Here is a 14,897-nt window from a genome sequence, read left to right on the forward strand (position 1 = left end):
AGAAAGCCCAAAGCAGGGCTCGATCCCAGGACCCTGAGATCATGACCTGAGCCGAAGGCAGAGGCTTAACCCACTGAGCCACCCAGGTGCCCCTAAAAAAATTTTTAACAAGACATTTTACCTGCTAAATAATATCAGGTACTTCAGGAGACATGCCACTAGCATTCAACTATAAGCTAGTGATGTTCAGCTATCTATTCCATATATTGAATGCAAGGCTTTAAATTAAACAGATCTAAATTAGCACTTTTTTAAAAACTGACTTTTTTTCTGTAAGTTTGCAAATTTTAGTCAACTTTAAAAGTAATCTCCTTGGGGCGCATGGGTGGCTCAGTTGGTTAGGCATCCAACTCTTGATTTCGGATCAGGTCATGATCTCAGGGTCCTGGAATGCAGCCACACAGCAGGCTCCCGGCTCAGGAGGGAATCTGCTTGCCTCCCTCTCCCTCTACCGCTTCCCCCACAACACGCTTGCTTTGTCTCTCTCTCTAAAATAAATAAGTAAATCTGTAAAAAAATAAAAATCTCCTTTAAAGAAAATTCCATGTGTTTTTGGGACAAAAACACCTAATTAAGTTTACATGTATAATTACCTTGTTGTATAACAATTGAGTCAAGTCTCAGTTTTATCTCTGCTCTTTCTACAATCCTTTCTTCAACAGTATTATCAGTGATGAGACGGAACACACGTACTGGCTTCTTCTGACCAATACGATGTGCTCGATCCTAGAAGATAGAATCCTAATATAAGATATCGGGTATTTTGGATAAAATATATAGTACAGCCACAATATGCTATAAAATTCTGAATATAAAATTAGTTTCTGAGCTCTCTAGACGTGCCACTTGTTAAAGAAGGATAATGAATATTAAGAATATCTACGGGGTGCCTGGGTGGCTCAATCAGTTAAGCGTTTGCCTTTGGCTCAGGTCATGATCTCAGGGTCCTGGGATCAAGTCCCCTTCTGGCTCTCTGCTCAGCAGGGAGTCTGCTTTTCCCTCTCCCTCAGCCTGCCACTCCCCCTGCTTGTGCTCTCTCTCCTCTCTGTCAAATAAGTAGAATCTTTTTTTTTTTTTCAAAGAAAAAGTTATATCTAGAGGTCCTTGTGACCAAAAAAAAAAAAAAATCTGCCAGTATTATACTATACTAGAAATAGAAAACTTCCAGAAAGGCAACAGCCAAAGCCCCTTTAAGATGAGGACTAGAGGGAGTTTACTAAGCAACTTTAAGCCACTAAATACAAACATCTTCCACACTATCAAGTAGTTTTGTGAGGGACAAAGTAGTTAGCAAGTGTTGCTATGGTGGCAAAAGTCTGCATAATCAAGCAGTTCTTTCTGCTTATGGAGGCAATTCAGGGATATATAATAAAAAGTAATAAAAATTAATGGTATATTAATATCCTTATTATATAGTGGTCTGGAATTAGTCCTATGGTTTATAGTTGGTAAAGGTGACAGATGGCAAGTTCTGATAATACAAAAAATGCTAGGGGGAGTGTTTTTAAAACACAGAAGCTGCTAGAGCAAATAGGAGAAGGGAGGAGGGCAGGTGAGAAAAACAAAGCAAAGCAGCAAGATTCAAAACAGCCTTTGAACTAAATATAAAAACACTAGAGCTCAGTAACAATTTCAACAAGGCACACTAAATGAGAACGCAACACCTCTACACAAATTTAAAATTTCAAACTCAAATCAGTAAATCATGAAAGATATACTCCAACAATTTTAATGAAATGTAGTGCTATCAACAAGTTTTCCAGTTTAGTAACCCTGTATCTTACTGGGACTTACTTCTACTGAGTCATATTAAACAGGTAGCTCAGTACCATGCTAAAATAATGATAAAAAATCATTTTTATTTAAAAATGTCCTGGGATGCCTGTGTGGTTCAGTCAGCTAAGCATCCAACTCTTGGTGTCCACTCAGGTCATGATCTCATGGGTCATAAAACTGAGCCCCGCATCAGGCTCCGTGCTCAGTAGGGAGTCTGCTTGAAGATTCTCTCCCTCTGCCCCTCACTCCACTCATCCATGTGCACACATGTGAGCACTCTCTCTCTACAAATACAAATAAATCTTTAAAAAAAAATTAAAAAATTAAAATGTCCTGATGGTCAATGTTTTAATTCTGTTACCAAAAAAAGGGGTAAGGTGGGGAGTTCCCTCCCAGGTTTCAGCACCAAAAAATATAAATATAAATATATATATATATAAAATTTTTAAAAAGGAAGGACTTCTAAAGCTATGCCTCACTAACATGTGACTTTAATTGCTTCCAAAAATAGTAATTTATCCCATTAATTATTGGGATTTTGAGTGCATAGCTATTTTGCATCTTTGTACTTCTGAAATTACTTTTCTTTATCTCAAAATATGAGTCACACTGGCAGAAGCTGTAGCTCTAATTCAATAAACGACAGCATGATGACAGGTAAAAGAAATAGCTTCTTCAACTGTCTTTAAAAAAAGGGTAGGATATTTTCCAATGGTGTCCTTAGGTATCAAATGTTTTCCTGGAATATATTCCTTTGTTACCTTTTTATTTCCTCATCCAAAATGTTTTATTACAAAAGTTGAAATACCTCTCCCAATTTTAGTGCTGGGGATTTTAATATATCTAGTTATCCAGAAGAATTAATATCAACAGATCACTTTTTAACCCTTTTCATTAAGGCATATGTGTATGTCCTCTTCAATATTCAGGAATAGGAAACACATTTCTGTTTCATGATAAATGCTAAAATAGACACACAAATGCTGTAGCTGGATTTGGGGTGTGTGCATTTGTTTTAGTGTCCTTTTTTGTTTTTTAATAGCATAGCATCTTTGTTTTCCAATATAATCTATTTTAACATCTAGAAAATCTCCCAAAAATTGTTGTTGCCCTTTTATCATAAGGTACGTCTGTGCCTCATAAATAACAGTAGTATTCCCAGCTAAAATAAATTTCTGAGATTACTAACCATAGCCTGTAGATCAACCTGTGGATTCCAGTCTGAATCATATAATATAACCACATCAGCACTTGCCAAGTTAATTCCAAGTCCTCCAGCTCTGGTACTCAGCATAAAGATGAATTTGCTACTATTAGGAACATTAAAGGCCTCTATTGCTTCCTTTTTTTAATTGACACAGGAGATGGAAGAAAACAAAGAAAAATAAAATTATATTAACAGAGTCCTTAAGAAAGAAATATTTTTAACATACATATTCAAAAGCCCACTTTATGATATTCTTCCATCTCAAAAATACTTAAGCATATATCTATATACTGTACTGTGTGACTTGCTGTAGAAATTATATTACATAAAGTTCCTAATATTTAGAAGCTTACATCAATAGAGACAAACTCAGAACAATCGCAGAGACAAATTTAACTAGGCAGGCAATAAATCATTTAAATTATTTAAAGCAACAATAGTGAAAATATTTTGAGGGAGAGCTGAAAAATATCTAGGAGATAAAATGGCAGCTAACTCAACTTCATTCCCATTAGTTTACATAGGATTAACAAAGAAGGTATAGTTTGGAAGACCAACCGAGAAAGAAAAATGTTCAGAAATGTGAATGAGAGAATTGGATAAAGGGGAGGTTAAGCAGATTTATTTCCATATGGTGATAAGGGGCAAACAGGAAAGTAATGAAGAAATTCAATAAGGTAATCCAGGGATATTTAGTAAAGAGTCTTAAAATTAATGGGATGTTAATATCCCTACTATATAAAGAGCTCATACAAATTAATTAGAAAGAAACACTAAGACCCCAATATAAGAATGAACAAAAAAAAAGGAAAAAAAGAACAGACAATTCACAGAAGAACAAATACGAATGGCTAATAAATACAAAAATAATGTTCAATCTCACTAGTAATCAAATAAATGTAAATTAAAACATAATACCATTTTTTGAAGATTAAAAAATTATAATACTCAATGTTGACGAGGGGGCGGTGAGACGGGCACTCTCATACATTGCTGCAGGGAATGGAAATTGGTACAACCTTTCTGGAAAGCAATTTGGCAATATGCATCAAGAGTCTTAAAAATGTTCATACCCTTTGACCCAGTAATTCCACTTCTAGGAATTTATCCTAAGGAAATAATCAGAAATGTGCACAAAGATTTATGTATAAGGACTTTCAGTTTACCATTATTTATAATAGTGAAAAATTGGAAACAACCTAAATGATCAACAATTGGGAGATAAATTATTTATAGTATGTCCACTGGATGTAATATACTTAAATTATTTTTACAATAAATTTTATTATTGGTATAGGAAAGAACAACATAATGCTGAGTAAAAATGTTACCAAATTTTATATATAGTATATATAATAATATCAGCTTACTTATATAAATTATATATAGTATATATAATAATATCAGCTTACTTATATAAATTATATATACAAAAAGAGATTGGCCAGAAATACTTTTATTTTGCAAATTTCCTTCAGTAATCAGTTACTACTTTTATGATCAGAAAATACAGGAAGTCATATTTTTAATGAATGGAATGGCATGGTCAAAAGTTGCAGCAGAGAAGGTGACACTGCCACAGTCCATATAGCATGTAGAGGGCACAGTACAGAAAGCAGCATGGTGTAGTGAGAGGCAATTTGGTGTAGAGGAAATAGCAAAAACCTGGTGTGAATCATTACCATTTATTATATATGTGTTTCTAAGCAAGCTTTTAACCTCTCTGAGACAGTTTCAAGTAGAAAAAAATGATACTAGTAAATTATACTTTACTGAGCTGCTAGGAGAATTCAACTGGAACTATACATTGCCTAGCTTAGAGTCATTGCTTGACAAATGTTAGATCCTTTCCCTATAAAAGTGAGGAAACCAATTAAGTAAAGGTTATAGGAACTGAGTCAGAGGATGACGAGAAACTCAGCTAGCTGAATTTAGTTGTAGCAATGAAGAAAGGGCAAATCTGAGAACTACTGAAAAGGAATTGCTGGCAAATAATTAGAGTAAGGAATCAAATGTGGCTTCCTCTTCTTACTAGGAAAATAGACAAAATGATTATGTGGACAACAGTATAATGGAAAACTGGGGCATTTCAAAAAAAAAAGGGAAGAACGAACAAAAGAAAGAAAATAAAATAACAGCTCTGACTTTGCTGTACCTAAAGTTAACATATGTAATTCAAAATCTCTGAAGGGAGAAATTATTTGAAATTTTAAGAAACCAGAAAAATTTGGGTATAATTTGGTAAAGTCCACATTGCTCATAAGCAGGGAGATCAGTCAGAAATGTAAATTGGCTATCTGAGGTCAGAAAGCACCCACTTTTCTGCCTTAGTAACATCTTCATTCCAGGAAAAAGGGTCATTTTGAATACCACTATATGGCTTGTGCTTAATGTGGATTTGGAGAAACCCATTCTGAAGAATAAATCAGCAAAAGCCAATCAAGCTTCAAGTTACAATTTTAGAAAAAGTTAACTACTATAGAGCAGGAACCAGTGTAAACTTTGAAACACCCCCCTTTGTAAACGTTATCAAAAATATTTCCCTAGGGCACCTGGGTGGCTCAGTTGTTAAGCATCAGTTGTTTAGCTCAGGTCATGATCCCAGGGTCCTGGGATCGAGCCCCGCATCAGGCTCCATGCTCAGCGGGAAGACTGCTTCTCCCTCTCCCACTCCCCCTACTTGTGTTCCCTCTCTCGCTGTGTGTGTGTGTCTCTCTCTCTGTCAAATAAACAAATAAAATCTTAAAAAAAAATTTCCCCAAAATGGGTAGCAGGTAAACCCTTAATATGAAAAGTGCCGTATGCCTGCTATGGACCTTATCCTATGCTACAACCAAGCTTCGATAAGGAAGCACACAAGGGACAGAGTGCTCACTGAAGTTATAGAAGGACAGGGACATGGACTGAGTCTGTGGCCTGAAATGGGGCCCTAAAGCTGAGAGGTAAAAGGCCTGTGTGCAATTTCATGACATGTAGTATATTCTGCACTACAGTTTAAAAACTGCATTCATGTCTACTATACACAACAATCCTCATAATATTGTCAAAAAAGAAGCCTAGGTATTAATATTACCCTGAAAATAAAGATACTAAGGCTCAGAGAATTAAACAGCTTGCATACACTACAAAGTGGTGGAGTTGGTACTAAAATTTAGGTCTTCTGAAACCAAGTTCAATGCATTTTCCACTATACCATGAAATCACAATATTTGCCCAGAGCATGAGGATAGAATTAAAAGAGAGACCAAAGACAGAGCCTTAAAGGACCACAGAAAAGTGAAGCTAAATTAGCAAAGCCCTCCCCCCAAAAAAGTATTTAACATTAGACCCGTGACATTCGTGAGGGATAATCTAAAGATCTGTAAGCACTCCCAAATTTGAGAAAGACACTGGGTGCTAGGTAGGCTTCCTCACTGGCTAAGTAACTCAGTCCTATACACCAGCCTTTTGGTATTCCAAGATACAAATGCATGATAAGCACCTATACCTATGTTGTCCAATTTCGGTTTTACAAAAATCTAACACTGAGATTATTTCCTTTACAAATTATTGTTTCATGACTCTTTAGGGTTGCTCATAAACTGGAAAAATCTCAACTGTTAAACTCCACAAATGGCGAGGGTCTACTGTAGGAAGCAAACCAAGAAAAGAAAATGGCAGAATCAGAGATTACAGAGTAGAATGAGAAACAGTAACCAGAAGGTCAGAGATAGCAGTGGTTAAGAGTAATGGTATAGTATCACTTAGATAAGTAAGGATGTCTTTGAAGACCTTGAAAAGGATGCTTTGTAAAGAGTCAGTATAATGCAAGCCAAACTGAAGATCTGAGAGAGACAGAGAGGTGTTAGGGAGAAATTCAACGAACCTAGCTATTTTTTTAAAAGGCCAAAGTTCAAAACTACATAATGATGAGAAACATGGCTTAACTGAACTCTGATTTTTGAAGTTTTATTTTCTTTTCCTCACCTCTCTTTCTTCATGTGGGGTTTGTCCATCCAGTCGACAATACTCATAACCACGCCACATACAATAATCCTCCAAAATGTCCAGCAAGCGAGTCATCTGGCTAAAAATGAGAACCCTTGAACCTAAAACATTTCCCCCAAAAAAGCAAGTTATTCAACTTGTATAAAAACTAATTTGAAAATTACAAACACATAAGCAAATGTCACACATAATATAAATAAATAGTACATGAACACTTCATGAAACACATACACATACACCTTTGAGGAAAGCTATACAGAATTATGCATTGCTGAGTTATGCATGTTTAAGGATTTCAAAACCTTCCACACATACTGAGATGATTTAAAGTCTACCTTTTCTCTGTCCTGAGGATGTGATCGGTACACACAAACTTCCACTAGACTACTGCAATAGTCTCCCAACTAGTCTCCTGTTTCTCAACTCTCATCCTCAGTAGAATCCTGCTTCAAAGGTTCTCCTCCAAACATGCAAGTCTGATTGTGTCAGCTGACACAGCAAAATCTTCTATAACACACCTCCCTCCCCACCTTCTAAACAGTCCACACTTAAAGCATGTTGAAAAGGCCTTTCACAATCTGGCCCCATCCAGCTTCCCAGATTCATCAACTGCCACTCTACCCCAAATACTGTAAACTCTGCATTCCCTTTTTTCACGCTTCTGTTCCATTGCCCTGTGAAATGCTTTCCTCTCATTCTTCCCGTGATTTACTCCTAGACATTCTCCCAGGCTCACTTCAAATGTCGCTTTTTTGAAGATTTCCCCAACTCTCAGTTTCTCAACATATGGCACTTATCACAACGAACTGCAACTGTTCCTCCTCACTACACTGTGAGTTTGTCCAAGGCAAAGATGATTCCTGGCAGATAGTAAGTACTCAACAATATAAGGAGTGAATGAATCAATGAATGATGATATGGAAAATGTCATTCATATACAAGTCACTAATTTAAAAAGTCATTTCATGTTAATGTATAGATTTGCAACTCACCCTGTTCTTTGAGTTTGGCCAACAGTTTATCAAGAACTACCATTTTACCACTGTTGCTGACAATGTGCTCATCAGTGGTGTAAGGTGGACCAGGTTCAGCACCATCAAACAAATAAGGATGGTTACAACACTTTCGAAGCTGCATCAGAATGTTTAAGAGTCGCATCTTGTCCATCTTGCCAGCAGAGTTTAACACATCGATATCTTTCATCAGGATTTTTGTATACCTAAAAATTTTAACTATAATTAATCATTTATTATATGTAGTTAATGAATCACTAAATTCTATTCCTGAAACCAATATTACACTATATTGTAATATATTGTATAAAACCATATATTAACCAATAGGAATTTAAATAAAAATTTGAAAAGAAAAAGTAAAACATAGTTTTGGTGAATATGTGGTGAAATAGGAAGATCTAATAAACTGACATGGATATGTTAGTACACTCTTTCTGAAGGGCAATTTGGCAAGATAGATAAAAAGTTTTAAAGTGCGAATATTCTACATCTGCAACTTTGTCCCTTGTAGATAGCGATATAAGTGGAATAATGTTCATCACAGCACTGTTTGTAATAATAAAAAGTTATAGCAATCTAAAAAACAGTTCAGTGCCATCAAGCAACATGCCTTTGCGGATCAGCATAGAGTCCTATTTAGGGTAAACAACAAATTCAATTTTGAGACTAAATATGATCAGCAAAACCAAGAAACTCTTGAACATTTTAACTTGTATGCTGCCTACAAACCTGTTTCTTCTTGCTTTATCCATTGCTACAAATTGCTATCAACTGATTAACTATTCAGATAACCATATCTGATCATTAATTATTCAATAACTAAATATTTGCTGAAAGTTGGCATCCAACTTTTACTTGTTTGAACTAAAAACAGTCACAATTTCTTATACCTAATTTTCATAAGGCATTTTTTTCTGATCCATAAACATTTTTCATTCTCTTTTACCTTCACCCAGGTAAAAATAGACCTATGTATCCACCTGAACAGTAATTAATATTTAATTATAATAACTGCCAACTTGTATTGAGTGAAAGTGCCAGGTACCGTGTGAAGGGCTTTATATAAATCATCTTGTTAAATCTTCACAAAAACTCCCAGGTATGTACTAGAATCACCCCCACTTTACGAATGGAAATTCAGGCAGTAGTAAGAGAAGTAAAACAACCTACTCAGGGCCACAGAAAGGGAAAAAGTCAGAGTTTGATCTTATGTCTGAATCTAGAGAAATATACTCTTCACCACCACCCTATACTGGTTTCAATAGTAGAGAAGTCATTATATATTATAAGTGATCTAATTTTGTTTATATCAGCAACATTTTTCTTTTTTTTTTAAGTAGACTCCATGTCCAACACAGTACTTGAACTCATGACTCTGAAATCAAGACCTGAGCTGAGATCAAGAGTCAGATGCCTAACCAACTGAGTCACCCAGGTGCCCCACAACACTTTGTTTCTTTTAGCAGCATTATTACATAAGCATGTCTAATTTATGATTCCTTGTATCTTCTCTTGTCATTTTCCTGCTTTGCCTGTATTTATCAAACAAATTCAGCGTCTATTTTTATAACATCCACAATCACTGCTCTCATCCATCTTACTAATGTTTATTATTATGGTTATTACTACTTGCACTGATGGAAAAAGCAAAAATACCAAAAATATGTGCAAGTGACATTAGCCTCTTTAACCCTAACATTGACTCCATAAGCTAAGTATTATTATCCCCATTTTACAGAAGGGAAAATGAAGTTATATAATTTACCCAAGCTAATAGCTACAAAGGAGCAAAGTATGTGATTCAAATACAGGTCTTATAATTAACGAGGGCATGTGATATAATGAGCGCTGGGTATTATACAAGACTGATGAATCACTGACCTCTATCTCTGAAACCAATAACATGTAATTAATTGAATTTAAATTAAAACATATTTTTAAAAAACAAATTACAGTTCTATAGACTCAAAACCCATGCTTCTTCCCAAAGGCTAAATAAAATGAATACTTTTGGTGAATACCAATTTTTTATCAAAATATTTGAACTACTTAACTTGTTATTTAAATAGAAAATGTAAATTTTGATGTAAAGGCACAACTAAAATTTTTTAAAATTTAGCTTTGGAGAAAGCTACAAAGCTAGATTTTAATAAATCCTTACACATAAATGAATTCCAGTGGAAATAAAATAGCTTACCATTCTCGTTGCATCTTACTCAGTCCCAAGTAAATCTTTATTTCCTTTTTAGGAGGCAGGCTCTTCTCTACATCAGTTTTTATACGACGTAACAAAAATGGTTTTAAAACCTAAAAAGTGATAGTTTTTATAAAAGTTTGTAAGATATTTAATATTATAAACCACAACACCCTAATGTGAAATTTACTTCCCAATGCATAACCTGAAAAACACTACCAATGCCAGTTGCCAATTTTCTCAATAAAAGAGAACAAATGGCCCATTAAAAAATCAGAACAGGGGCCCTAAATTAGATATTCATAATTTGATGGCACAAAATACATTAAAATGTAAGACAACAAAATTATTGACTATTGAATAAGCACGAAAGCATCTTTTAAAAAAAAGTTACTGTCATACAACATTTGCTTCTTTATTCTGTATAGAAATAATTTTGATGGTAACAGAAATTTTTCCAAAAAAGACATCCAGATGACCAACAGACACACGAAGAAAAGATGCTCAACATCACTCATCATCAGGGAGAGGCAAATCAAAATTGCAATGAGATATCACCTTACATCTATCAGAATGGCTAGTATCAAAAAGACAAGAAATATCAAGAGCTGGCAAGGATGTGGAGAAAAGAAACTCTCATACACTATTGGTAGAAATATAAATTGGTGCAGCTACTGTGGAAAACAGTATGGAGGTTCCTCAAAAAAATAAAAATAGAAATACCATATGATCCAATAATTCCACTCCTGGGTATTTACCCATAGAAAATGAAACCACTAATTTGAAAACATATATGCACCCCTATGTTTATTGTAGCATTATTTATAATAACCAAGATACAGAAGCAACACCTAAGTATCCATTGACAGATGAATAGATAAAGAAGATATGGTCTATATATATACGTGTGTATACACATATTCATACGTACACACATACATATATATGTATATATGTGTATATATGTGTGTATGAATATATATTATATATACATACATTACACACACACACACACACACACACACACAATGGAATGTTACTCAGCCATAAAAAGGATGAGATCTTGCCATTTGTAATGACATAAATGGACCCAGAAGGTATTACACTAAGTGAAACAACAAGATTTTTGAATCTTAGAGGAAATCTGAAGTCAGAGTATGGATCAGAGAGTCTCTACAAGTGAGATAAAAATGCAGGTCATTTCAAAATAGTTAAATATATGAGTTAAGAGAAAATGGTTCAATATTAAGGAAGATATGGATGACTAGAGAAAAAAGATGAAATAATCAGTATATACCTGCCAGACAAATTCTATCACAGGAAAATAATAGAGCTACCATCACCCGTAGAGTATGTGTAGTGTGGCAGACGGTGCCCTATGAACTTTACAATCCAGGGTACTAAATCCTTACAATAAATCTTTAAGGGAAATGTGATTATTTTAATTTTATTTCTTTTTTTAAAGATTTTATTTATTTATTTCTTTTAGAGGGAGAAAGAGAGAGCACAAGTAAGGGAAGGGGCAGAGGAAGAGGTAGAGAATCTCAAGCAGACTGTGCACTCAGTGAGGAGCCCAAAGTGGGGCTCAGTCCCACACCCCTGAGATCATGACCTGAGCTGAAACCAAGAGCCAAACGCCCAAATGACTGAGCCACCCAGGCACTCTTCAATTTTATTAATTTAACTGAAGTCATTTTGCTAGTAAGTGGTAGAAGTCAAATTCAAATCAGATCAAGCTGATTCTACAAACAGCTCAGTCCCTGGTTAGCTGTTGTGAGCCCGGACAAGTTCCTTAACTTTTCTGAGTCTGTTTCCTAATCCACTCATAAAAAAAAATTATGGTATATGTCTATTACAAGCATTTTAAAATGAGGATAATGATACCTATTTCCAAAGCTGCTGTGAAAATTTATGGTAGTACTTGTGTAGAGCTTAACCATAGTAGACATTAGTAAACACTACTATTAGAGATCTATGGGAGGTAAGGAAAAGGAAAGAGTGAAAGACAACTTCTGATCTCCGGTTTGAGCCTCTTAAAATTGTCCAAGAGAGATTCCTTATGAGTTAAACTGCCCGTGAGACATTTAGAGAGAAAGACTTAGAAGGCAGTAGGATATACAGGAACTAGGCGAGAAATAATGGAAAGATAAATTTGGGAGTTATACGTAGATAGGTGGTAGCTGTAACCATAGGAGTGGATCCCCAGGGAGAGCACATATGAAAAGGAAAGTCAAAGACAAAGCCCTACAAAACACTAACCTTTCAGGGGCAGACTGAGAAAGAAAAGCCCATAAAGAGGAATAATATGAGTGGCCTAAAAGGTAAGAGAAAATCCAAGAAGAGAATCCAATTCCTACCAGAAACCAGGTAGGAAAGGGTTTCGTGCAGGAGTGGTTAGAAGTGCTAACCAGTACAGAGAAGCCAAAATACTGAGCAAAAAGTGTACCCTGAATTCAGCAACTGGAAAATGATTAAAGACCTTCCAAGATAAGTTTCAGTTGTGTAGGATGGATAGAAGCCAGTGGTCAATGAGGCAAGAGTAAATAGGAGATTAGGTAGTGGAGATGGAGAAAATAAACCACTTCTTCAAGAAGCTTAGCTATCAAGAGAAGACACCAGAATCACAGCTAGAGACACACAGTGTGAAGAGAGTACTATTTTGTACATGCATGAGGGTGGGTGTGTATGGGTATGGGTTTGGATTATAATACAGCAGATACTTGAGCATGTTTACATGTTAGTACAAAGAGCCAATATAGAGTAAGAGCTAGAAAAATCAGTCAGTAAAATGGGTAAATTATGGGGAAATTTCCCATAAGGAAACAGGGAGAACTGAGATCCAGGGTTCATGTCGGAAGACTTAGCTACTGACCAAAGAAAATACCTCTTCCCTTCAGAAAGAAGGTAACACAGAGGCATATATCCTTGGAAGCTAGATATCCTTGAAGGAGTTCCTACCTAATAACTTTTCCTTTTTCTTTGAGAAAATAATGATGTAACTTACTGAAAAAGGAGGGGGGGGGCAGAGAGTATCTGGGATAGAAGTCTTGGGGTGATTGGGAAAGGTCTGAAGCAGCTGTTACTGTAAATGGGAAAGAATGCTGTAGAAGGCCGTGTTCAAGGATTGCTGACATCATCAAACACCAGCTTATGTTATAGAACATGAAACTGGAGTTGTTCCAACATGTACAATTGTATACCCTTCTTTATCAGTGTTGAACAGCCTCAGTACAGAACAAGTTACTCTGCTAGTAAGTGGTAGAAACAGAATTCAAACCCAGATGACAGAGACATTACAGTATTCTGGTTTCAGGCTTCCAGGAAGAAATGGCAGATGGACAAGAAGGAAAGTTTGGGAGTATTGGCAAAAAGGTGGTTCCAGTGATAGAAAATGGATTCATTGTCTGATAGAGAAGAAAATAACAACAGGGGCACCTGACTCGCTCAGTTGGTGGAGCCTGCAACTCTTGATCTTGGGGTTGTGAGTTCAAGCCCTATGTTTAGTACAGAGTTTACTTAAAAAGTAAAGTCTGAAATAAGGTGATGGATGAGAAAAAGCAGGGATCCAAGGACTGGAGGTCTTTGTAAGGTAACAGAATAAGTACAGAAGGGAGTAACATGAGTGAAAGAGCTAAAAAAAGGAGACAAGAAGTTGTTATCAAAGAATGGAAAACTGGTATTTAATGAATGTGAGGGGTCACCTGGAGAAGAGTGGATGACAGAGAAGAGGGTGGAAGGGGGACCTGCAAGATAACTTCACCTTAAAGGAAGAATTCTATACATGATGGTGGAGAACTAGTGGCTTACAAGTGGCACTGGGGAACTAGGAAAATACAGATGCCATCTTAAGGACCTGTGGGGTATGGGAATATGAACAGCCTCTACTGGAGAGGATCACATTATCCATGCAGGAGAGCTAAAGCAAAAAGGCTATTTCCTAAACAGGCTAAAAAGACAGCCGAGTTCATTTCCCAAAGAGGCTGTCAGAATGACTGTGAGCGAGACACAGTGAGACTGAGCCAGGAGGTAAACCTACAAGTTCAGATTCTATGGCAATTTGTTTTCTAGCTTGGTATATATATTTAATTACTAAATTTTCTTGTTTATTACTTACTGCATGAAGTCTTTCCACAAGTTTTTGATCACCAAGACAATTTTTAGTGTCAAACCAAGAGTCAAAGTCCTGTGGAAGAGTGAAAATGCTGCAGTAAGCACAGAGGTGGTTGGTTGGTTTTTTGTTTTTGTTTTTTTTAATAAACTCGATACTGTATAAATTCCTGTACAGTGATACAACACTATTTCATTTTAAAAACACTTTCAAAAATAAGTTTACTGTGGTGGCCAATATTATTTATTTCTCAAAAATAGTTAAAATACTGAGGGAGTTAAAATTTGAACTCCACCAGCACTGTTTCCTTAAAAGACTTTTATTAGGCTTCCGCATACCATAGTACCATTATATCCAGTTAAAAGTCACTGTATAGTGACTAACATACCATAATAATTTAAAAAAAAGAGTTTGGAGTAGGAGTAAGAATATAAAATTGAAGGCACATAATGACAACAAAAATTTTAAACAATAAAAATAAAGCAAGATGAGGTATATAAAGCAATGGATAGCTGAACTTGGTACTTTTTATTACCAATTAATATCAGTAATGAGGAAAATAAAGCTCCAAAGTCCTTACATCATTCAATTCAGTTTGCTGCACTAACT

The 14,897-nt window shown here is 35.6% G+C and overlaps 1 protein-coding gene across 6 annotated transcripts in view; it reads right to left on the minus strand.

Annotated features, from left to right (window-relative positions):
• Positions 1 to 14,897, minus strand: part of SMARCA1 (SNF2 related chromatin remodeling ATPase 1) — a 70,845-nt gene that overhangs the window by 38,236 nt on the left and 17,712 nt on the right. For 4 of the 6 annotated variants that reach the window (XM_080794853.1, XM_080794857.1, XM_080794855.1 and 1 more), the window contains exons 9-15: positions 14,295 to 14,363; positions 10,184 to 10,293; positions 7,963 to 8,189; positions 6,950 to 7,071; positions 4,057 to 4,092; positions 2,966 to 3,118; positions 594 to 726 (exon numbers count right to left, since the gene is read on the minus strand). In XM_080794853.1, coding sequence (XP_080650979.1) covers positions 594 to 726; positions 2,966 to 3,118; positions 4,057 to 4,092; positions 6,950 to 7,071; positions 7,963 to 8,189; positions 10,184 to 10,293; positions 14,295 to 14,363 — 850 coding nt within the window. The remainder of the gene's footprint in view (positions 1 to 593; positions 727 to 2,965; positions 3,119 to 4,056; positions 4,093 to 6,949; positions 7,072 to 7,962; positions 8,190 to 10,183; positions 10,294 to 14,294; positions 14,364 to 14,897) is intronic. The other 2 variants (XM_080794854.1, XM_080794858.1) reach the window with 1 other exon arrangement.

The sequence above is a fragment of the Martes martes genome (assembly GCF_963455335.1).
Source record: "Martes martes genome assembly, chromosome: X".
Lineage (NCBI taxonomy): Eukaryota > Metazoa > Chordata > Mammalia > Carnivora > Mustelidae > Martes > Martes martes.